Source organism: Corvus moneduloides, chromosome 17 (assembly GCF_009650955.1).
Source record: "Corvus moneduloides isolate bCorMon1 chromosome 17, bCorMon1.pri, whole genome shotgun sequence".
Taxonomy (NCBI): Eukaryota; Metazoa; Chordata; class Aves; order Passeriformes; family Corvidae; genus Corvus; species Corvus moneduloides.
Genome location: NC_045492.1, coordinates 6,290,651 through 6,315,196, shown reverse-complemented (window position 1 = coordinate 6,315,196; position 24,546 = coordinate 6,290,651). Strand labels below are relative to the sequence as shown.

At 54.7% G+C, this 24,546-nt stretch overlaps 2 protein-coding genes and 1 long non-coding RNA gene across 5 annotated transcripts in view; 2 read left to right on the top strand and 1 right to left on the bottom strand.

Moving 5' to 3' along the window:
• The first annotated feature begins 3,400 nt into the window (after positions 1–3,400).
• On the top strand, positions 3,401–8,585 carry R3HDML (R3H domain containing like). Its single transcript, XM_032127114.1, is given in 8 exon segments — positions 3,401–3,653; positions 3,898–3,989; positions 4,252–4,610; positions 5,928–5,993; positions 5,995–6,047; positions 6,575–6,707; positions 7,780–7,895; positions 7,999–8,585. Coding segments are annotated over 6 exon segments (762 nt in total). The 5' UTR covers positions 3,401–3,653; positions 3,898–3,989; positions 4,252–4,349; the 3' UTR covers positions 8,132–8,585.
• A 1,518-nt stretch (positions 8,586–10,103) lies between these two features.
• HNF4A (hepatocyte nuclear factor 4 alpha) overlaps positions 10,104–24,546 on the top strand; it is a 35,727-nt gene continuing 21,284 nt past the window's right edge. The window contains exons 1-2 of one of the 3 annotated variants that reach the window (XM_032127111.1): positions 10,104–10,305; positions 13,311–13,401. In XM_032127111.1, the coding sequence (XP_031983002.1) occupies positions 10,303–10,305; positions 13,311–13,401 (94 nt within the window). In that variant the 5' untranslated portion in view covers positions 10,104–10,302. Of the gene's footprint in view, positions 10,306–13,310; positions 13,402–18,373; positions 18,566–24,546 lie in introns of those variants that run through there. The other 2 variants (XM_032127112.1, XM_032127113.1) reach the window with 2 other exon arrangements.
• LOC116452532 lies at positions 12,514–23,627 on the bottom strand. Its single transcript, XR_004243527.1, has 3 exons — positions 23,308–23,627; positions 19,949–20,145; positions 12,514–17,627 (listed from the first exon to the last, which is right to left on the bottom strand). It is a non-coding gene; the product is annotated as an uncharacterized LOC116452532 (long non-coding RNA).

Below are 24,546 nucleotides of genomic sequence, written 5' to 3'. Positions count from 1 at the left end.
AGGACATTGCACCTGAAGCAGAGGCATGTGCTGGGCATCGTATGAAAGGCTCCAGGAAAACCCTGTCCCTGTTGATGGTCACCTCTTCTGTGTGAGATTTGACTTTTCCAGTAGCTCTTCCTCTAAGATTCAGCTTAGCTCAGAAAGGGATTCAGCATCTACAAGGAACTGTTCCTAAATAGGAAGAAGGATGACTTTGGAGTCCTCAGACTTCAGGACTGATGTCAGTTGTGTTACACCTCAATGCATATTTCACTCCTGGGAGATCACAAAAGAATGTACAGGACCTCAGCCTGGCTTTACTCAAGTAACAAGATGTGGAGATCAGATCTTCCAACCTCCAAGTCAGATGGAAGATCTCCCTTCATGATCTGTTAGGAGGAACTGAACTCTGCATATGCTGAACCTCTACAGGGCTCCCAAAATGCAAAAATCCATCAAAAGCCCCACTTTCCTTCCCTTTCAGGGTGGGCACCAAGGTAGCTGAGCTCTTGTTGGTGGGGTGGGATGGGGGGAAAGGAACATCTTTCAGCCAAGATGGAAAATGAGCCTGTCAGTTGATCGGAGGGGAATATTTTACTGGAGCAACAGTGTTTGTGCATTGCTTGGGGAAGGTTTTATTCAGACAGGACCTTGGTTTCATTTTATTTTACCCCAGTAAAGAGATGGCTCCTGCTATGGAAATCCACATCAACCTGCTCCAGGCTTCAGAATGCTCAGGGACCACAGCAGATCCTGACCCTCAGCACAAGGACAAAGCCCTGCTCGGTTCTGTATGGGCTCATGTCACTGTCTGCCACCTTGGACTGTGGGTGATGAGTGATGCCCAAAGCCAACAGATGGGAGAAATAAACATGACAGAGAAATCCTGCAAGTCCCATTATGTCTTATTCTGGAACGAGCTGCTGTCTGTTGGTCATAAAAGCATCAGAGGGCGTCTCTGCCAAGAGAGTGCTTGAACGCAGTGATTTATCTTTTTTGTTCCCCCCGATGCTCATTAAAATGGGAATTTGCCGGCTGCTGCTGTATCCAGCTGAATGCGTGTGCTTCTTGGCTCCCAGCAAGGTCCTCGCTGCAGATACCGTGTGCTTTGGCAGCCGGGCCAGTCTGGGCTGCAGGATATTACGCCTGGCAATGACACAAACCCCTTCCAGTTCCTGGAATTTGGATTGTCTCGCAGAGTGCTGATTAAGCAGTGCTTTCAATCTGCACCCAAGACAAAACCCTCGCCTTGCCTCCACGCAGAGGCTCAGCTGCTGCGTGGCAGAGGGAGCTGTGGTGGGTTCACTCTCCCCGAACCCCAGGGAGACAAAAACTAAAAAAAAAAAATTAAAAAAAAAAATCCCAAATTAAAAACTTTGCATTTCACAGTGCTGGATGAGTATTTGCTGCTCAGGGCTCTGTCTTTTGTGAAATAATAGATCATTAAAAACCACCCTCCCCACAGCACAGCCCCAGTGCCCTTCCTACCTCAGTGTACACTTGGCAGCAGCTGCACCTCCCAGTCTGCCCAGTTGAGATCACGGCTGCATGTCCCCATCTGCCTTTTTAATCTGCTGGGAATGAAACTTCCTTTAGCAGCCTCACTAATGAGAGAAGCACTGTCCTACCGCTGGCCCCTGGAGCTGACACTCCTGTCTCCATAGATGAACATGAAATAGAGGTGTCTGCAGGACTGGCAAACTGGGGATGGCACTTTGCCCAGCACCTGTGGAGAGGTGGCTGGTGTTTTAGGGTGGTCTGGTGCTGGAAGGTGAAGCTGAGCTGGTTAGACCCCTACAACAGGCAGCCTGGAAAGTCAAAGGGCTCTGGGAGCCACCCTGACACCTTGGCATGCCCAGTGCCATCCACAGCACAGCACAGCACAGCACAGCACAGCACAACCCCCCACAGGATACCCAGCCCTGCTGGTTCATGGAGAGCTGCTGCTCTCTGCACTGAGGAATCCCCTCCTGCAGTGCTGCAGTAGGGCCAGAGATGCTTCAGCTGCATTTTCCCTGTCTCCTCGCTGGCACAACCATCATCCCACCTGCTGGGTGGGGAATGGATGGAAATACCCCTCTGGCAAATGTCTCAGCAGTTCCCCAGGGCCCACAGCATCTTGAGTTGCTTTACAAGAGAGAGAATGCCAGGAAAAATATACAAAGGGGTCTCTTTTGTCAGAGGCTCCCAGCAGGGTGAGGCTGTATCGATACAGCACAGCAGCTCAGCACCTGGGCATTATTCCTGCTCCGTGCTCAGGTCTGTGCCTCCCTGAGCTCCTGGTCAGCTTCTGCTGCACAGCAGGTCTCTGAAGCAGCTGGGTGCAGCCAGCCAGGCTCTGGGACATGCTGTCAGTCCCTGCACAGACAGGAGTTATGGGTCTGGGATCCTCAGTTCTTGTCCCAGTCAAAGCTGTGGGGATGAGCAGCAGTGACCTGCTGCTGCTGTGGGACTGCCTTCTCCCGGCACTCCATCTCTGTGCCCCTTGCCAGCTCAGGAGTGGGAGTTTGTCCTTGCTGCTCCTCTTTATGCAACTGAAGAGCAAAATCCTGTCTCCAATACCATCTGTGGTGAACCCAAACCTGGTGAGGCACAGGGGGACCAGCACCTCGCTTACCTGGGGCACTGCACCACGGGGGGATGACAGCAGCGAGCCCTGCTGCAGTCACACATGGCCACCTGTGCTGGCTCTGAGCACGGTGGGAGGAAGATGTGACAGGCATTGCAAGCAGCCCCTGCAGGTGTCTCTGTGACCTGCAATAACTCAGTTGTCCCCTGGCATCGTGACTGTGTGGGATGTTGTAGGGAATCACACTTGATGCTGCAGGATATGGCTTTCAGATGCTACAGCCATTTCCCCTCCCTGGGGATAGACACATGGACACAGTGAAGGGAGCACAGCCCACTGTTTTCCCCTGAGATAACCCTGGTTGGGCACTGCCAGCCCAGGTCAGTGGTGGGGCCCTGGGCAGAGTCCCTGTGGGCTGTGACAAGCCCCAGTCCTTGGGTTACACACAGGTGGCAGTGCCCAGCCCAGCAAGTGGCTTCATCTATAACAGGGAGAGCTGCTGGCCCAGGGACATGTGTGGCCACCAGGTCCCCTCCCAGCCACCCCCATAAAGGGACATCTCTGCCATCTGCTCAGCTTGCACCAAGGTGAGGTGACCCTGGGGCTCCTGGCAAGTGCCAGCTGCCCTTAGGGGGGCAAACCCCCCTCACCGATGTGGATTCACTTCTCTATCCACTACTTCCAGCAAGATCCTAGCTAGGGAATGAACAGGAAAGAGACGACTTTGGGAATCTCTCCCTGCAGGTAGCCTGAGCAAACCCCCAGCCAGCAGCGAGGAGCAGCCCCTCTGCGCGCCGAGGCATCGAGCCGTGCTCTGCTCGCTCCCCCCGGCCCCGTGCGGGGCTCCGTGTGCCTGCGTGAGCCTGTGTGCGCCGAGGCATCCACCAGCCTATAAATCTCCTGGCAGAGCTCCTTCCAAACTTCAGAACATTCCCCGGGGGAAGAGTTAAGATGCAGCTTGTGCGTCAGCGGCCGCAGCGGGCTGCCCGCCGGGGCTGAGCCGAACCTCCCGCATCTGCCCCAGCAGGTTGTTCCCGGAGGTCAATCCCAATCCCACCGGCTGCCGCCGCCGGGCTCCGCTGCTCCTGGCTCAGTGCTCACGGTACGTAGTCGCGGGAACATCCTCCCGCTGCTCCGGGAAGGGCTGGCAGGGATGCTAGGAGGTGCATCGGCTGCCGGATGAGGGGATATTCCAGCGTTTTCCTTTTTTTAAAAAATAAAATACTCTGCTTTTGCGGTGGCTATTTTTCTTTTCCTGAGTTTAAAGAGTCGTTAGGATTTCTCGACAATGCTTTTAAGTCTTGCCGTGCGTTTCTTTATCTGTGCGAGATTTCTGTTTGTGCTAGGGATTAATTCAACACACCGAACTCCTGGGAAGTTACAGGGCAGGCGGCTGCACTGACTCTCAGCAGGCTCCTAAATATCCCCTGTGCCACAGGTACGTGCTGTAAGTGAAAAAATGGGGGAGACTTTCTACCGATTTTATCTTTTTTTAAAACAAGCAAGAAAACCAATTCCCCAGGCATCTCCCTGACAGTCCTGAGGAATTTGCTCTGATAAATAAGGTTATTAAGGAGATTAATTTTAAATATTTATTTTGAAAAGGGAAAAAAGAAAATTTGTTTCCACCTTATTTTGGGAAGTGGTGCTTGCATGGTGTTTGCAATCCTGAGTGGTGCCTGTGTTGTTTTCTCTTCTAGATCTGCACACCAGCAGCCGAGACCAGCAATCCCCCTTGTCCTTGCTTAACTCAGTGCAGAGCAGAAATCTGCTGTCTGATCCCACTGGGCGGGCTGGCATGGCTGTGCTCCACTTGCACCTGTACCTCACGGCCTTGGGCTGCTGGGTGACACAGCTGTCCAGCTCCTTCCTGCTGCCCAACGCCACCGAGCTGCTGTCCCCGCCCGAGGGCACGGCCGCGGGCCTGCTGTGGGGCGAGGGGGTCCCCCGGAGCCGGCGGAAGCGATACCTCTCTCCCCACGACATGAGTGTGATTCTGGACTACCACAACCAAGTGCGGGCACAGGTGTCCCCCCCTGCTGCCAATATGGAATATATGGTGAGTTGGGCTCTGGCAGGGCAGGTTTGGGTCCACAGCTCACCTGTATGTCGGAGCCCCAGCCTAGTAGGGATGTCGGGGTGCTGGCCTGATTCCTGGCTGAACACATGCCGTGGGGGATGTTTTATGTCCCAGGGGCACAGCACACCCATGAAACCTCTGTGCAGGAGGCGTGGAGTCCCAGCACAGAGCTGTTTCCCCATGAGGGCAGATTTAGGATCTGTGGGCCTGTGTCCAGGACATCTGGGAGCTTGCTGGCTGTGGGATGGCAGGATCCATCCAGCTGAGCTGCAGAGGCAGCATTAGGGGAAGGGAGGTGGCTACAAGCATGAAAAGCTCAGGTCTCAATCCAAAGCCTAGGTAGGAGCCTCTGCCCTAACTGCATCTGTGAGGGATGGTCCCATTGTAACCTCCAGGGTCCCTTTTGAGTGTTGCAAGTGGTGCCAGTTCCCAGGAGAAGAAATGTGCAGGAGTGAGTCAAAGAGGGGCTGCACAGCCTTGACAAGTTGGGCGCCTCCACACAAGGGTCACCCTGGGGAAGAGCTTTCCCCACGTTCTGTCCACCCTGCCTGGAGCTCCTAACCCAGCCCTAAAGGGCCTCCAAGAGGAGGGATTTCCAGCCTAAACAGGACAGGACCCTCAGGGCGGGAGGTGTCACCTGCTCCTCTGCTCCCAGGAAGGGGACCGGAGCTCCAAGGGAGCAGCTGGGTGGTCCCTGGACGTGGTTTGGGAGAAGCACACAGCAACCCAGCTTGCTGGGTACCAGAGCAGGTCAGACATGCCTGGGAGCATCCTGCACTGCTTCTTGCTTGGCCTAAATTCCTGCCTTCCAAAATAACTCACACAGGCATCTCCCCAAAGTCGTTCAGGATGGGTGAGGAAGCTTTAAATAATTCATGAAGGAAGCAGCTGTGCTCACCGGTCCGTCTGTGGCCAGGGCTGCACTGAAGGCTGGGACAACTGTGAGCTGCAGCAGCAGCACAGGGCTGCAGGGTTTCACCCCTGTGCTCAGCTCCACCTTGTTCAGGAGCTCATTCTTGGAGGGGATCACACACAGGGCTTGCAGTGCTGCAGGGCATCCCTGCTCTGCCATGTCGTGTGCCCAGGAGCTGTGGTGGCAGCTGGGGAGGTCTATTGCTCCTGGACAAGCTGCTGTGCTTCCTCCCCCTGGGTGTTTTCTAGCCTGATACATGGGTCATATTTTTTCGACATTCATGGTGCTCAGAAAGCCCCCTGAGCACAAGGGAGCAGGTTTCTCCTCTTCCCACCTCTGGGAAGCCAAAACTCCTGCCTGCCCTTTTCCTTTCCCCTGGCCAGGTGTGGGATGAGCGGCTGGCCAGGGCAGCGGAGGCGTGGGCTGCACGCTGCCTGTGGGACCATGGCCCCCCCCGAGCTGATGAAGTATGTGGGACAGAACCTCTCCATCCAGTCGGGCAGGTGAGTGCCCTGCAGGCAGAGTGAGCTCCAGGGAAACACCCACACCCCACAATGCTGGAGGAGGAGCAGCAGCAGCAGCCCCTCAGTCAGGGAAAAGAGAGGCTCCGAGCTGGCATTGCACGGGAGTGAGGTAGAGCTGAGAGGCACATCAAGGCCCCCAGGGTGGAGGAGGAGGGCCCAGCTCTTGCAGAAGGGTAATACAGGAAAGCAGAGGTGCCTGCTGCTCTTTTGGGGAGTATGCTATTACTCCCCTCTCTGCCAGGCACACAGACCAGGGGGATATGGATCCTGGATCTCCTCCATGTGGCTGAGCACTCAGGTGCCTCTGGTCTTCTGGCCTTGAGCACAAGTGGGCTTGGCACAAGGATGTCATTACCCCCTTTTTCACAGGAATGCTCGGTCCCAACGGGCCCTGGCTCCAAACCATTTCTCTCCTCCACTTCCTCTCTCCTCCGCTTTCCCTTCCTTTCCTTCACCCATGACCTCTGCTGTGGAGGAGACCCACCTTACCTGTAGCCCTATTGCAGGTACCGCTCCATCATGGACATGGTGAAATCCTGGCACCAGGAGAAGCAGCACTACTCCTTCCCTCACCCCCGCGAGTGCAACCCCCGCTGCCCCTCCAAATGCAGCGGCTCTGTCTGCAGCCACTACACGCAGGTGAGCACTGCAGCCCCCCGGGATCCAGCTGCAAAAGGGGTCCTTGTGCAGCTCACGGCCCTTCTCCCAGCAGCAGCTGGGATCCAGGATCAAATCCTGGCAGCTGCCAGCTTCCAATCAGGCAGCAGTCCTGGCAGCTGGCAGTGTGTCTGCTGGAGGTATGCAGGTGATGCCATCCCACCCTGGGCCTTTCCAGCATTTGGGCTGTTGCAGGAAGGTCCCAGGGGCTCACAAAGAACTGAGGAGCACCTGGGACCTTCTGGCCAGTTGACAAGGAGGTTTCCATTGTTTTAAAAGTTTTTCCCCCCTCCTTTGGCCTTTTTCTCCTCACTGCACCTCTGGCAACTTAAAGGTGGTAAAGAGGAAAAAAGAAAAGCTGCTTTGTACTTTTGCTGAGCATGAATCCTCTTCTCTGTGATGGAACAGCTTTATAGCACCCAGCTGTGTCCAGCTCCCTGGGAATGTGGCCCCTTCATCCCCTGGCACATCCCCAGACAGCCTGGCCAGCACAAAGTGGAAAACTCCTTTGTTTCTCTGCCTGGTGGCAGAGCTGTGCCCACCCCTAATTACCTCCTCTTCATGGCTCCAACCTTTACCTGAGCATCTGCATCCCCATGTGGCTCATCCATGGGGATGCTCAGGGATGCTCTGGGTTGCAGAAGGGCAATATACAATTTTTATGGAAGAAATTCAACCTGTAGAGGTTTTAGGAGGTGCTTTTGTCTTTGCTTGACATCCCTGAGTGCAGGGTAAGCTGCTGGCCATGATTCAGGGTGAGGTTTAGGAGCTAGTTTGGGTAAATTGGAGCAGTCACCGAGACTCTGCTGCTCATGGATGTGAGCTTGGCAAGGCAATCCCTTGCAGGGCAGTGCAGGCTGCAGGCAGGGAGGGAGAGCAAAAACTCACCCTCTGGTAACAAAGCACTGCCTGTGATGTGATGGCATCCAGCCAAAGAGATTGGGGCAGTTGGGATGCGATTCCCTGGTGGGACAGAGCCCTGCACTGGGGCTATCAGCTGTGGGATGTCTGGGTGGATGGACACCAACAGTGTCTGTTCTCTGTCCTGGCACAGATGGTGTGGGCAACCTCCAGCCGCCTGGGCTGCGCCCTGGGCACCTGTGCCAACGTGCGGGTGTGGGGCAGCGTGTGGCGTCACGCCATCCTCCTCGTCTGCAACTATGCCATCAAGTAAGTGACTGGGGGAGAGCTCCCCTGTGCCATCCTCCCTCCCCACGCCGGTGTCAGCAGTGAGCTGATGATGCTCAGAGGTGATGCACTCCTCTCTTTTTAGGGGCAACTGGCTGGGAGAAGCGCCCTACAAGGTGGGGCGGCCGTGCTCAGCCTGCCCCCCCACCTACGGCGGGGGCTGCTCCAACAACATGTGCTTCACCGGAGTCAAATCCAACCAAGTCAGCTGGTTCTAGGGCTGCGGCCCCAGGAGGAGCCCTGGGAATGGAGATGGGGTGAACAAGAATTATTTATAACACTGACCCCCCCGGCAGCCCGGCTGTCCAACCTGCTTCATCCCTAGTGCCGCGTAGGAAACTGCTTTTCTAACACACCTCTCCAGCAGTGTTGTCTGGCTGCTTCCCACTTTGGAGGAACTAGGGACAGTTCAGGTCTGTATTTTCTGAAATAGGGATGGTTTAGGGGTGCACGGAGGGCGTGGGGCTGGCTGGCATGGTCCCTGCTCTGCAGATTTGGGGGGCTTTCCCCACTGCCCCCCCGGTGCTAAGGCAGAGGCTGGCGTAAGTGAATACCAAGATGTTCCCCTCGTGGTGAGCAGCTGGAGAAGTGGGAAGCCCCGAGCATGCTCCTGCTTCACGGCAGCCCCTCTGACAGTGGGGCCCCCAGCTCTGAGCCCCCCAATAAAGTAGCCTGGAGACCCCCATGCTTGTGTTGGTCCTCCCTCGCTCGCAGTCTGGAGCCTCGGGGTAACACCGAGCCAGTGCCTTTGCTCTGGTTTTGGGAATAAGCAGCAAAGGGGTGCAGAATCCCTTGGCGGGGCCACGGGCTATGGGCACAGGAGATGCCTGGGCGCTTTGCTCCATCGTGTGGGAGAAGCCAGCACTGCTGGGGCACGGGGTGATGATGTCGCTGAAGGGCCACAAACTCCCTGTCCCACCCAGGCTGTCCCACACAATCCCACTGCTCTACCTCACCCCCAGTGCCACTGAGCACCCCATTATCCACATCCTTCCCTCTCTAGGACCTCTCAGCACTCAGCAAACTCAGAGGTTCCTGAATTCCAAGGCCTTGGATTTGAGCATCCAGCTGTGGATTCCTGTGCTGCAGCCCTCTGCATCCAGCAGCACTCTCCCCCCTGCATGCTCCCTTGGGATGTGCTTTTCCATTCGGAGGAGCAGATATCCCTAATTTTTCCCCCTCAGGGCTGCAGGGTTTCAATAGCTGAGGTGTTGGGGGGATCTGAGACTGGCCAAGACCCCTCTTGTGCTTCCTCCAGCCTGGCCTCTTCCTGAGATGTGGAGATACAGAGATATGGAAGGCTCTGTGCTGATGGACGATCACTTTTTCAGCTCCAGCTCAGGATTCCCCACGTATTTGGTGTCCTCTCAGCAACAGTTCTTGAACATGGCCCTGCTGGCTGGAGCACAGCCCCTGGCAGCCCAGACTGCTCCTGTCATGGAGCCCCCAGTGGCACAGGGGCTGCCACAGCCTCATGGGGAGGTTGGGGAGCCCATCTGCAGATCTGCCACCACGAGGTCCTGGGTGCTGCAGTCCCAGAGGGAGCCCAGAAGTCCATAAGTGGCTGTGGCACCTTGTGAGTACCCCCAGTTTGGGGAGCAGAGAGAGACAGAGAGGAGCTGCAAGCAGCCTGTGCCTGGTCCTGTGCTCAGGGTATCACCCTGCATCCCACCACAGCATCCCCGCAGCTCCCCATCCCCAAGCCACCCCTCTAGTTTGGCACCAGGCAGACAAGCCCTGACTCATGGCCGGGGCATTTTGCCCCTTGTGCCTCAGCCAGGCTCTGCTCTGCCCTTGCCAGTCCCCACACTTGTCCCACAGCCTCTGGCCCCCCATGCTGTGTTTGCCCTTCTCTGGACACAGGCTCAGACCTGATTTTCCCATCTTGGGCGGGCGATGGCACAAAACCCGGCAGTGCCTGGGGCACTGCAGAGTTGGATCCGGCTGCCCCGACTCCCTGTGGCCACGGGTGAACCCCAGCCCGGCGGCTGCCCCGGCCTTGACACCATCTGGAAGCCGGAGCCCCAAAAGAGTCCAGTAAAAGCTGTGTTTGAGTTTCTAGCTTGGCAGCAGTTACTATAGCTACAGCAACGGCACCTTGCAGATTGGTTTCCATAAGAGCTTGGTTACTATTTAACATCTCCACCCACATTAGCCCTGATTAAGCGAATCAATAAGATAACAGGAGAGGCAGGTTTCCTCGCCCTGCCTCTCCGCGCTCCCTCCTGCCTTCACCTAGTTCCTTAGTGAGAGACATTTTTATTTATTTATTTAGATTTCTTTTTTATTCCTCTACTTCCTCTGGTTTTTGCCCCAAGTCCCCATAGCAGTAGCCGGCGAGACATGGTCAATGTTAGCACCCAGCTAAGCGCTAAGATGGAGGCTCCATATGGTGAGTACAGCGTTCCCATCGCCCGCGCTGCCGGCCCGGCGTCGCTCGCGGGAAGCGGGGCTGGGAGCGGGCAGCAGCCCTCAGCCCCACGCCCCAGCCCCGCCGTGCTGCCCCACTGGCTCAGGCATCTGCAAAGGCTGGAGATGGAGGCAGGAGAAGGGTTCTGGTTGATTTTGATATGATATAAATCCATCTGTATGCGTGTTTTCTCTCTTTCTCTCTGCTTGACCCAAAGAGGAAGGCACGTGGCCGAGGGAGCAGAGCAGCCCCACGTGCTGGCAGAGGGGCTGCTGCTGCTGGGCTCGCAGCAGAAGTGGCAGCAGTTTAGAGGAGGTGACATGCTGCTCTAGGACACGCAGCCAGCCCTTATGCACAGGCTGCAGGTAGCCCGTGGCACACCTGGGCTGCGTGAGTGGGCACAGCGGGCGCCTAGCAGCGCCGAGCTCCCGCCGAGGGCCGGCGTTACGGCTGGGCAGGTTTCCCAGCAGGGAGTGTAGTGCCTGGACAAACGGCAGCCTCCAGCCTCTGCGGGGCAGAGCATCAGGTGGCACAATGCTTCCTGGGCACCGGGCCACAGTGAGATGCCCGCCAGGCCTGTGTCCGTGCTCCTGGCGTGGCACAGTGGGCACCAGCCCGGAGCAGCCCCGTGTTGTGCTCCTTGGCTGTGCCAGGTGCCAGCTGCCAACAAATGCACATGGGTGCCGGGGGACAGGTGCCCCTGCCCGGGCTGACAGCAGCTCACTGTTCTCCTCAGGATGGGTCATCTGTGCCTGTGTTGCAGCATCCCCACACAGCTGGTTTGGGCCCATGTGTTCTGGGAACCCCGGTTCCCTGGGCATGGCCAAGGTGTAGAGTGAGGTGCCAGCAGCTGAGGTCTCACGAGGTTCTCCATCACATCCTCGTGGCTCTCCAGCACTTCCTTGTGGCTCTCCATCAGATCCTCATGGCTCTCCATCACTCTCAAGGGCTCTCCATCACTTCCCCTGGCTTTTCATCACACTGCACGGGGCTCTCCATCATACTACCTTGCCTTTCCTCTCTCTATATTTCACATCCTGCTCCTCTTCTCTTTTACAAGTGTGCAGCCCCTGCCCAGCCCACCTTCCAGCTCTCATGCATGCAGACCCAGATCTCAGGAGGGTTTGTGGGACTCCCAGGCCATGTCATCACACTTTGCTCATGGCTTCTCTTTGGGTGGTTGCTTCCCTTGATCCAGGCCTGCAGCCTCCCACAGATGTCACCTCCAGCCCTAACCCACCCCTGTGGTGGCGTCCACGCTGCCTTGTGCCTCCTTGGCTCAGCACTCCAGTACTCTGCAGATCACTTTATTTTGGGTCACATCCCCCCCATGGTGAGCCATGGCCAAACACGGGGCTTTATCAGCATTTCAGTGGGTCCATGGCCTATGGTGATGGAAATGTGTAGGAATTGTATAGGATCTGCAGTAGTGTCCCTGGGCTGGGCTGGAGCAGGCAGCTGTGATCAAGCAGTTATGGAATGCTGAGTTTTAGCCTGCTTTCATCAGGTTGCTCATTTGTGCTCTGGAGGAGCTCTGTTCACCCCTGCCTCTGAGCTGCAGGAGCCAGCAGCAGGAAAATGCCCAGAAAACTGTCCAGGTTTTGGTCTGTTTAGTGCAGGTTGTGTCTTTGTGTCCAGCTAGTGCTGCTTGGACAATGTGCAAGGAGCCACATGGGGAAAGACACATGTGAGTGAGTGGAACAAAGGCTTGATGCCTCTGAAATGTGCAGAGGGTTGGATCCTGGAACAAGAATTGGCCCAGGAGTAGCCAGTGCTGAGCATCCTCCAGGCTGAAGCCCCTGCTGCTGGTGGGAGATGGCTCCTGACCCACCCAGCTCACAGGGACTGACTTGCACCTCATTTGCAGGAGAAGGGGAGGCTCAAGGGATGTTCCCATCAGCCTGGGAGACAAGGTGGTGCAGGGTGGCCAGGTCTGGCTGTCCCCACATCCAGGGTGCCTGCATCCAGCTTTGCCCCAGGGTGCAAAGCCAGCCTCATTTCTGCAGTGAGCAACTGGCTTTGCCTGACAGATGCAACACATGGAGCTGAACATGCTCTTTAATCACTTAGGATGAAGTTATTCTGGCCACTTGCAGCTGGCTCTAATGTGAGCAGCCTCTTGCCAGCCCAGGCACATCAGCAACCTTAGCACAGGCAGGCAAACATTTCTGACAGCAATTTTCTCCTGAGTCTTTAAAAAATATTTTATTAATTTAGTATTTTTATTGATTATCTTTTTGAATTTTTCAGTCTGAGAGTCAGTAACTGAGCCACATGCTGAGCTTGGGCAAGTGCAGGCAGAGCTGGGTGCTGTCGGGTGGATGGGGAGGAATCGCTGCCCAGCCCACCTGCAGCCGCTCTCCCCATCTGCTCCCGTGGCCCAACAAAAGCAGGCTCTGGCCGGCACCCGCTGCAAGCCTGGGGCCAGGCAAGGGGGAGGGAGAAATAATAAGAATAAAAAAGCGAGATGGGCCTCCCAGACTAAAGCGAGAGGAAACTCAGAGTGTTGGCAGAAGGAGGGGAGTCCTCATAAATAAAACGGGTGAAAAAGTTAACCAAATAGAGGAGAGGAAGGGCTGGTGGGATGGGGGACTGGGCAGTGCAGGCTTCCCTGGCAGCTCTGTGGGGCTGGGTTGGGGCTGAGCAGCAGAGTGGGCACAGCAGCTGGGATGCACCATCCTGCAAGTGGCAAAGTGGTGGCCAAACCCTACCCAGGGCCACTGGGAAGTTTATTATCTGGCAAAGCAATGGGGTATCTCACACAGCAGTGGTGGTTCTGAGCCCCAGCCATGCCCACAGGGATGCCCTTACAGCCAGCAGCTCCCAGCCCTCAGCAGGACAGGCCATGGAGCTGGCATGGCTGACAGAGGCACACCAGAGTCCTGCAGAGGAGCCTTCAGCCTTGGAGGGGGTCACCGAGTTATTTTCAGTTTCTTCTGCTAGATGAAAAGATTTTTCTGATTTTCCCTTCTCCCCATCTGTCTTAGGAGCTTCAGGATTTCAGCATCCATCTGAAGCCAGGGATATATTCTAATGGGGAAGCTTGGCACTGGCACTCAGCCTCGGGACAGCGAGCAGGTCTGGCCCTCTCTTGGCAGTGGTGGCATCAGTAAGAGCAGAGAGTGGGGCATCCCCCCACTGCAACCCTCCCCATCCATCCCTGCCCCAGACTGTCACCAGCATTTCCCCTAAACCATACCTTGGGAGCACTTATTTCCCTCTCATCAGTCCTGTGCCTTGTGTAAAGGACTTGGAGGATGCCCTGACAGGCAGTGACAAAGGTGGCCTGTCCCCAGCACCCTGTGTGAGTCCCAGGGAGGAGAAGGGAGTGATGCTGCTGCTCTGGAGAGAGGTGGAGTTGGAGATGGATCCAAAATCCTCACCAGCACCTGCTGAGGACAGGCTGTGAGCTGGAAAAGGCTCCACTGGTGCTAAATCCCTGCAGGAAGCTGAAACAGGTGTGTGAGGAGGTAGAGGATGGAGAGGGGGCAAGGTGACCATCTCCTCCTGGGCAGTGAGGAATAGATGAGCCCCTTGATCCACCTTTATACTCCTGATCAGACGTGGCCACAATTTGGGCAATTGGCCTCAATCCCAATGCAGGCAGCACCACTCCTTCATATTTTGGATCTTCTCAGAGCCGGGGATCCCCAGGGCCGGTGGTTACAGCAGGGAGCAGCGCATGATCAGGGCTGGCCCTGATCAGTAAAGCAGCTTTGGAAAACAGCTGAAAAATGCGAGACGTCATTGCTGCTCAGGAGCTCTGCTCAGATGCAGGGACTATTCTCAAGTGAGAAACATAAGAGGAGGCCGATTTTCTGAGTATTTTTAATTATCACTGACAAATGCATCGAATTTTTTACAGGTATCCTCTAGATATGACCTGAACTGAGCTTCTCCTCCTCAGCTGCTCTTTAATTCCCCTGTTTACTCCTTGTTCTCTGTGTCCATGCCCTGGCAGCCATCAGGGACTGATGTGTGTTAGGACACCTGGCACAGCCCCCTTCCTTGTCCCCACTCTGGCCATCCCTGTTGGCTGTTGGGGTGGCTGTAACACTGGTGCTGGCAAGGTCAGCACTTTCCAGTGCCCAAGCAGGGTATTGGTGCAGCCAGGAATAAGCACAGGTATTTGCTGGGATGCAGAAGGGACAATCACTGTGTTAGCACCTTAGCCTGAACCCGAGAGCTGTTTGCTGGTGCTTGGTGAAGGTTTCCTTGGGGAAGCGCTGGGGATGCTGCTCAGTGTCACCGGGTGTCTGCACTTACCCACAGGACTGTGACTTCTCCCACCTCATTCCATTTATGGGGCCAGCAGCACACCCTCAACTTTGGTTTTGCTTGAAACACAATGGTATTTTTATAGGGGGAGTGAGCCCAGAGGGCTGCTGTCAGCAGGAAACGAGCTCCAGCTCTGGAAGTTGAGTGCAAAAGGCTCAGGAAGGCTTGAGGAGTGTCTGAGAAATGTTCTGAGCTCGGCAGGGCAGGTGTAGGTCTGCAAGTCATACTCTGTTAGTCATCTGCTGACATTTCTTAAATGGCATTAAAAAATGTTTACTTAGCATGAGTGCAAAGGGGTGGTGAGTGATGGTGGTCCCACAGACAGTGAGGGCTGGGTGAGTTTCTTTTACATACAGCAGTATTTGTAGCAGGACCAGGGCCAGCAGTGGGGGACAGGGCAGCACACAGGGCAGATACAAGGGGTACATCAGGGGATGCCTGCAAGTATCTCTGCTGGCAGGCTTGGGGTTAGAACAGGGCAAAGACTGCAAAAAAACATCCATGACTGTTTGTGTTCGGGCTCCTTCTCTGTTTGCTTTCCTCAAATATTCAAGCAAACAAGGCTCCTGGCAGAAATGTATGTGGAAATGGCAAATGTTGCAGAATTTTCACGGAAGGAAAATTTCAAGGTATCGGTTGTATGGTGAACCTGGGGCTGAGGGCTCTGCTCTCCTGTCCTGGGCAGAGGCACCAGGGCCTCTGAGCAAAGCTGGGTCCCAGAAGCAGTTATGCCCAGGAACAGCTGCTGTCCAAGCTTCAGCCTGAGCATCAACAGAGATTACTCAGCAAATCCCTTCAGGAAATACATGTCTCAAAAAATAAAGGTAGGCTCAGGATGCTGCACCAAAGGTGTGGGAGGAGCAGCTCCATGCAGAGCAAGTGGCTGTGGAAATGCACCAGCAGTCAAGGAGCAAACAGATCCTGGCTCTGTGAGGCTGGACCAGACCTTCTGTCCCAAAATCCTGCAGGCACCAGAGGGATTCCAGCTGCATCCCCTCAGTAACAGAGCTCTGGTGCTGAGGGGCAGATGGGGACCATCGCTGTGAGCTCAAGCCCTCTGAGCCTCCAGCACCAAGGTGTCCCTGAGGGCACAAGTGGTGCTGGCAGCTCCTGTTGGGAAGAGGACTGGAGGCGGGGAATGGGTGACAGTATGTGCCTTCATTATAGGTGACCATGCACAGCCCATCTCCTCTGTGACGATGCTCTGGGAGCATCTTCTCCTTCTCTGGACATCCAAGTTGGTTTGACAGCCTGATTTTCATCACAGCCCTACAGACCTCAGACCTTGCTCACCCCACCCCAGACTTCCCAGGGCAGCACCTTCCCTGCAGCTTTGTCCATCCATCTGTCAGGGTGGGTGGCTCATCTCCTGTCACTGAGCACAGGGAACCCAAACCCACCAATCAGTGGTGGGGACCAGCGGGCACCTTTCACCTGCCTCTGCACCAGAAACCTGTCCCAGCCATGGGTGTGTGCGAGATTTTATAGGTGATAACCCCTGGGAAAGTGGGAAACACAAGGAGAGACGCACACTCAGCTTCCTGGCGTGGCCCAACGCTCTGGTTAGGAGAGCCAATGTCAACAGATAGACCTGAAGGAAGGAGCAAAGCCAAATACATGGGCACTTCTCAGAACAAGAGCTGTAAAACCTGCACAAACCTGAACAAGTGCCACAACACCGGTTTATACGGTCAGAATCAATAGTCGAGCCCACTCAACGTGTTTGCCAACACACAAACAACAGCCACCGGGCCGGGTTTATGGCCCAGTGCCCTTCATGGAGGCAGAGCCTGGCTCCTCCTGCCCCACTCAGCCACATCTCTCCCCCTCTGCTCCCAAGGGATGCTGATCATTTTGTCCCACAGTCCCCAAAGCCTTGATACCCCATGATAAGAGGCTGCTGCTGCTCCTCTGCAGCATTCCAGCCTGCCCTGGCTCCCAGCCAGCTGGACAATGTCTGTATCCCACCCAGCAGCTGGGATGGCAGCATCCACCCCACCACCCTGGTGAAAAGCAGCAGCTCAGCACGGGAAGAGGATTCACTGGTGCTCACACCAGCCAAGGAAATCTTGCCACGGGCAAGGTGAGGCTGAGTATAGTGTCAGGTTAATGGACAGGGCAGCACCAGGGGGCTCAGCAGAAGGTGTAAAGTCACAACTGCTCCATGGAAGAAGGCTCTGCCAGTGCTGCAGGTCCCCATCCAGCTGAGTGGCCTCTCACCTGCAGTCACTGCAGCTTAAGCAGGTCCTGTGCCAGGGACAGGTGTGCTCAGGTGGAGGTGGCCCAGCAGGGAAGAGTGGACAAAGCACTGATGGACACCTGAGAGAACCAGCTCATGCAGGGTCTTGTGTCGTCAGGGTAAAGGCAGCAACAGGAAATGAAGAGTGGAATAAGGAGGCAGGAGGGGCAAGGGGACAAACAGCCAGGCTTCAGATCCACAGCCCTGGCTACTCCCCCTCCTAGAGTCTGGGACTAAATGGTGGTGGGACCGAGGTGCTGGAAGCAGAGCCGGGTGTTGCCTGTGGCTCATCCATGGGTGTGTGCTTGGAGACTGCCATCGTCTGGGAGAAATGTCTGTTGACTTGGGTGTGTGTCCCTGTTACAGCCACTAAAACCTGTGTGGCAACACAGGGGTGCAGGGAGGTGTCATGGGGTTACACACAGTTCAGTCCCAGCCCTGCCCTCGATGCTGCTCCCTGCTCCACATGGGAATGTTGGGCATCAGCCCCCATTTCCAGCATGCCCCGTCCCTGGGCACGGAGCTGAGGGACAGAGCTGCTGGTCACTCCCCATTCCTGACTCACCAGGAGCATTCTGGAGTTTCTGACTATGGACACTCCAAATTAACTCAAATGCACCTCAGGCAGCCCTGAGTGGAAGCAGAGGCTTGTGGAGACAGGACGGGAATGGTTTAGGAATGCTTTTGCTCCATTAGACTTGTGCCTTTGAGATGATGCTTGGGGTCTGACGTCTTGAGGGCAGGATTGAGCTCTCTTCTCCTTGGCACAACAAAAGCAGACGTGGGCCTGGAAGGAAGAACGCTATCCAAGGAGGAGGGAAAATGCAGGAAAATGGGTGGTTCAGATGGGTTTGTCCCTGTCTTCTGGACACAGAGGCCGATGAGACCCGGCCCCAGTCAGGTCACGGCCATGCAGCCCAGGGCTGCATTCAGAGGTGCCCAGGTCTCCCTTCCAGCAATTCAGTCACTCAGTGCCTGTGAAACCCCAGTGAAGTGCCACTGTGTTCCCTCACCCAATTTTCCTCCTCCATTGTAAACAGGGCCACACATGCCAGGACACACTTCGGCCAGAGGAGAAAACTGGGTGCTCAGCAGCCTCCGTGCTCCCCTCTGGACTGAGCCATCCTGCGTGTTGTGATGTTAATTGGGAGGGGAGACCAAGGTTGTTGCTCAAGGATATGGTGTTCTGGCTATTTATACAGAAACACTTTAAAGCAAAAGCAGTCAGCCGCTCCCTGAGGAGCCAGCCCCACTCCTGCTGTTAGACACACCCAGGCACATTTTCTGGATCAACCTCCAGAGCTGCACGTTTAATCAGGTACTCCCTGCCCTAAAGAAACCCAGTGGCAGGCCAGAGACCAGGGTGAGAGACCTCAGAAAGGTGGCCCAGAAAGCAGCGGGCATTGCTGCACGCACTGGCAGCGGGGCACAGACCCAGAGCCACCTTATAATTTTGCTCCGGGTAGTGGCCAGAACCCTTTAAAACCTGCAGCACAAACTCCTGCTCCCCATCAAATCTCATTGTGACCAGCATTAAGGGATTAGCCTGTCCCTGCCTCTGAGCCACAACCAGCTCCTGGGCATGGCTCGTGCCCCGCTGCCTGCGGGGGGCTCGCTGGCTGCACAGCCCCATCCAGGGAAGAGACTTCCCTAGCTCTGCCCACGGAGCTGAGTGCCCCGGGAAGATGAATGGCAGCAGATACGACCTGTTCCAGGAAACACCAGGTACCCCCCTGCTCCCCCAGCACTCGCAGCAGGGAGAGAAGCAGCTGCATAACCAGTGCTGCAGAGTTCATGTGAATGACGGGCATTGACAGGGTCTCCAGTGTGGATTTGGAGCTGCCAAAATATGCTCATTCCTACTGGCATCCCATCCGATGGGACCCTCATGTCTCTGGTTTGTGTTTTGCTTTGTGCAGGGTGAACATGCCAGGTTTGTGGGTGGTGATGGCTCATGTCCCCAGGCTGGTTCTGGGGCTCGAGAGAGAGCATGGTGGCATGGTGGGTGCTGTGACTCCTGGGGGAAGAGGTGGCAGAGTCAGGCTGGCATCCCGAGGACACCCCGGTGATTGCCTGTGCTGTTTGGGAAATGATTCAGTCATTCTCAGCCCAGTTCCCAGTGCCTGGCATTACTGCCCCGGGCTGCAGCCTCAGCAGGCCTGGGGACAGATCCTGCCACTTGCAGCACAGCCTCTACTCCTGAGCCAGATCTGCAGCGGGACTTCCCAGCCCTCATAATGAAAGCTTAGAAGCAACTAAGAGAAAAACACTTCCAGTGCAAACTTTACTAGTTGCATGGAGTCCTTACCAGAAAGCTTTTTAGGGTTCCCCTCTGTGGCCCCCTCCAGGCAGCTCTGTGCTCAGCCCCTTGGCCCCAGCACCCACGGGGAGTTCGGTGTGGAGGCCAGGAGGCTGGGTGGGCTTAGGATGCATCAAACATGTCCAGGTTCACTGCCAGCACCCTGAGGCACTTGGACATATTTGGTGCTTCCTGAGCCCTGGACCCCTGTGCCTCACAGCGCCTCATCCCCAACACCCCAACAGCCTCCATTCCACTCCGGGACTCAGCAAAAATTGTGGTGCTCCTCTTGCTTGAGCAACTCCTCCCAAGCAGGGCTTGTGCTGGCAGTGGGGTTCGTGCCTCCTGGGGTAGCTTGTACCCCCAGTCACCATCCCACAGGACGAGCTCCCCATGCCAGTGGGGAGTCACATGCTGGGGGCTGCTCCCAGCAATACCTGCGCTCTTTATCAGCTGGCAATTGATTTAGGAAAGTTCATGGCTTCAGCGTCCCATGATACGTTTACGAGAAGTGGTTCATTTCCTCAAATGATGTAGTTTATGGTCATAATATATTTTAATTTCTTTATGATACAACAGGCCAATGGCACTGGGACTTGCAGGAATGTAAAGGAACAAACAACAGTGTTATCCAGTGTTGGAGATCTAGGTTGAATACTCCCGGGCTGATTAGCAGTTTGCCATGTTTGTTAGCTGGGAGCCAGGCAGTTGGGCCTGCAGTGTCCTAGCCATGTGTTTCTGGAAGTGTAGGGATATGCTGTCCCTCATGCAACAAACCTTGCATATAGAAGGCTCCCATGTTCCCATACCTTGCTTTCTGCCGTGTTTTTCGTTTCTCTGGCAGTGGAGGGGAGGGTTGTGTCACACAGGAGGGTGTGTGGTGGGCGTGCAGCTGCTGTGGACATAGAGCTCCCGAGTGTTGTCTGGCTCTCACTCACCCCTTGCTGTGCTCTGGTAATTGAGGACATTTGGGACAAGACAGGCTGTTCAGGCACTCTGCACACTCCTGCAGAGAAAAAGCATTTTGCACTAACTTGTTTCCTTTTGTCTACAGAAACCAGAATCTCTCAAATTTTAACTCACCACCCCTTTGTGTTTTCTTTTTTCCCACATCCAGCCTACCTTTCCCAATTCAGACCTGCCAGTGTTCCCACCTGCAGCAGCCTCCCTCCTTCCTTGCGCTGCCTCCTGTCAGGCACACATGGCCCTGTCCTGAGATGTTCCCTCAAGTTCAGCTCCCCAGCTGGGCCTGACTTTGCCAGCCAGCCTGGGGCAGGAGGAGGGCAGCTGGAGCTGTTGGGTCCAGGAAGATGCTTTTTGCCCTTGAGGTGCCCTTGACTTGCCCTCCTCCAGGGCCATGGGCTCAGACTGTCCCCTGACACCCCTGCCCTGTTGCAGCTCTCCCTCCACCCCAACAGCATTGCAGTCTTTTGCCTTAATTTGGAGGGAAGGCTGATCCTGAGAGCCGCAGCAGCCACTGGAGGTCACTTCCAGGCGTGGCTTGCTGATGCACCCACCTTTGCAAAAGATATTAAAAAAAAAAAAAAAAAAAAAGGTAAAACTTGATGTGTAACCACTGTTGATTTTGGCTGTTCTTTTCCTTCACCTATTGCTCCACAGCTGGAACGATTCAGGGGCTGTTTCATGTGTGTATAACGAATGTATAAAGTCAATGAAACATAAAAGCCCTGCAAACAGCTGGCAGGGCCGAAGGGAGAGATTCCCTTGCCTGCCAGACTGAGAGCTCAGTATGGATCCTTTTCTTGGGAAGCTTCAGGATTACTTCAGGCCCAAAGGAATCATATCCACCTGCTAAACAAGTTCTCCCCAGGTCCAGAGCGGGCTGCTGAGATCCCTGCCACACTAAATGTGTGAGCTGGTGAGGCATGGAGAGCAATAAGTGTTTGTTGCTGGCAGCAAACCCTCTCTCCAGTGCTGCTGCTTCCCTGAGGCTCCTGTGCCCCCATTTAAATGGGGCTTAAACCACTGGATTTCAGTCAAGCTTCTGCCAGTGTAGTCAGTGAACTTGGAACAGCACATGGCAAAGTCAGAGCTTTTCTGGACTTCCTCCCAAGTAGGCAGGAGAGCGTTTATCAGGAAAGTGTCTGGGTCTCTGCTGGGTTGGGGTTTGGATGGAGTGCAGTGTTCATGGTGTAGGGTTTTAAGGGGGCAAGTGGGATCAGTGGTGGGAGCTGTAGCTTGGGCCAAGTTGCAGCCTGTGGTTTAATGGAAGAAGATGAATCTATTCCCCTTCCTCTCTTGGTCTCAGGCTCATTGCATGATTTTACATGAAAACAGAGCAGACAGATTTCCAGAGTCACAACCGCCGAACTGCAGGCCCCAGAGCCAGATGCTGCTTTTGGGGGCTGCAGTGCAGGCAGAATGATGCCAAATACACATCAGCAAATGCCCTGGCATTTTCAAGAACAGCCACCCTTCTGGGAACAGCTCAAATTTACTGTCCTTGCACAATAACAGATCCCAAGAGAAATAATAATTACTTCCTCAAGAGTTCAGAGCCCTTGTTAGGCAGGATAATAAACCCCTCTCTGGTCCTGGGATGAAAGGCAAGCACGGTGTTATCACCAGAGCAGTATATGCTGAAATGGTCTGTCTGTCCCCATGTCTGCAGTTCTTTCCCTACTACTTTTGCAGAGCAGCTACTTATTTTAGCCCAAATAATTTCCTCCAGGCCAAACATCATCTCAGCTTTGGCTGAAATGCACATGTTGCTTTTGGAGAGGAGTTCAGGCAGAGTGTTATACCTTCTTTAGAGTAACTCTTCCCCATGCCCAAAAACTGCCTTGATTCTCCATAGGGGGATTTTGTGGTCTGGGGACCCGGACAATATTGCTTGGTTTGATTACTTTTTGACAACTTTGGTAAGAAACAGCGTAAGGTTGCAATGAAGCTGCCTCTGTCACCCTGAGCTGTGCTGGGGAGCCTGGGGTACCCCCACATGTCACATGCTCATCAGTGACAGTGTACCTGGGGTCTGCTCAGGGATTGCCTCTCCTGGGCATCACCCCCAGCTCCAAACAGCAAATCTGCCCCAGCCCCAGCGACAGGCGCTTCAGCCCTGGGGAAAGTAAATCACCAAGAGTGATTGCTGTTGAACAGGATGATAAAATTGATTGCATCTTCCCCAGGCAAGGTCAGGCACATGGCTGTGGTCTCCTGCCTCTCGTTGCTGGATCTTTCTGATCCACCTGCCTGGATGGAGCTGGTGGATCACTCTGGTTCACCTCCACAAAGTGTTTTTCTGGGGCAGGGATGTGCTGTGTGCTACTGGCAAGGGCCAAACCTCTGCTGAATGATTTGTTTTCCTGGAGGCTTCTCACAGCTTCTGGGGACGTTCTGGAGAGGGACACGGGAGCAGACCCCCATCTGTGTGTCTGTCATATGACTGCCCAGAGCAGAGGCAAAGCTCTGCCCCCTGAGCTGGGGGCTTGTGCAGCTGCACTGACCTGCAGCCCCCCAGCCCCAAGAAATTCCTTGGAGCTGCTTATTAACGCACTGACAACTCTGCTCTGCAGTCACAGCACGCTGAGGTAGAAGGCAGGAGGGTTTGACAGTATGGCCTAAATACCCCTGTTTACAAAAAGCCTGACAAAACACAAGCCCTTGGCTTTATCTTTCCCATTTGGAAATAGTCACCGAGCAAATATACTCAAGGCATGAAAGGAGGGGGGTTTATATTGACTTTAGAAAAAGCTGTTCTTTAAAAACAGGAAAAAAAGCTCATCCTCGAGCTGTGCAGACCCAAAAGTCTTGTGTAGGGACTTAAAGCATGCCTGCTAATCTGTAGCAGTTCTGTGTGAGCAAGTCATGCAGTAAACTGCTCTCTGTTAATTTTTTAATGCAGAATAAACAGGTCAAGAAATGATTAGCATGAGAATAAGTTGAGCTTAATTAGAAGAATCAGAAAAGATGAGAGGGAAGAGGCAAATTGGAGTTATCAGTTAACCATACGGAGTGGCTCTGCCTCCACAAGCTCATGTTCCCTCTTGTTTTTCATCCCCTCTGAAGCAGTTTTTTTTTTCCCCTTCCTTTATTTAAATGATGAGCCAAAACTGCTGGTACAAGCACAATAGAAGCCCTCGTTTCTCCTTCTCATTTTCTATCTGCAATGGCTGGCCAAATGAATTGCAGGTGATAAGGCTCCTACCTGGTTATTCCCGAGGTTCTTCCCAGAAAGGAAGCTGCTGACATTAAGTGCAAAATCCGCTTTGTGCAAGTACCAGTGCTGTGCTCCAGTGCAAAATTTTTGGCATGATCCCGGGAGATCCAAGGACTGAGCAGACACATCCATGGGCAAGGGGAAGAGCAGTCCTCGGGGCTGCTTGAAGTGGAGTTTGGTCAGTGGTCGGAGATCTATATTCTCAGATAGGCAGGACTTTGTCCACAAACTGGAATTTGAAATTTCAAAGGGGAAAAAAAAAAAAAGGCAGAAGGGACCTTTGCATGTGTGGAGATGACTATGCTGGTGACGTTCCCCTGGGACTTTTGTTCTTTGTCTTGTAACCGGGCTTCCTGCTTCCCCACAGCTCGCTTGTGAAATGGTGATGGGATGAGCAGGGCCCTGATCATGTTCAGGGCTTTGCTGCTCTGCAGAGGCTTCAGTCCTGAGCCCATCTCTGCTTCACGTGCATGTGGAAAAAAAAGAGCCATGTGAAATATTCCAGCTCGACAGTGGCCTTGGAGCTGCGAGTGACACGGGAGGAGAGATGTGGAGTCAGGGCTGCCAGAGCCAGCGATGGCATTGGTGATGAAAGCTGAGGCTGGTCCTGCTGGCTCTGGGCACTGGCTTTTCTGCTGGGCATTTCTTAAGGATGCAGAGCTGTGAGAGAGAAAAACAAAGAGCAAGAGGGCCCCTGGTCGTGGTCCATGCTCAGAACGTCTGCAGGCAACCCCAGACTGGGGGGCTTGGTCAATCCACTGGCAGGCAGGGCTGTGTCCTGCATCAGGCAGGAGAGATGGGCCAGCAGGAACTGCAGGGGCTTAACACACACAGGGGCATCAAAAAGACAGAGCCAGGCTCCTCACAGGGTGCATGGCTGGAGATCAAGGGGCATAAAAAGTGGAGAGAGGTTCAGCCAGTGTCTAACCACAAGGACAGTCAAGCACCAGCTGGCTAGAGAGGCTGCCCTCCATCCTTGGAGGTGTTCAAGACCCAACTAGATAAAGCTGCAAGCAACCCATGCTGCTCTCACAGCTGGCCCTGCTTCCAGCAGGAGCCTGCAGCAGAGACTCCGAGGTCCTTTCCAACATCAATTATCCTCTGATCCTCCAACAGCCTATTCAAGAATCAACAGCGAGGAGCCCCTTTAAAGGAGCTGCTCCCCTGCTTGACATGCAGAGCTAGCAAGCACAGTAGGTGACAACATCCTTACCAAAAATGCTCTAT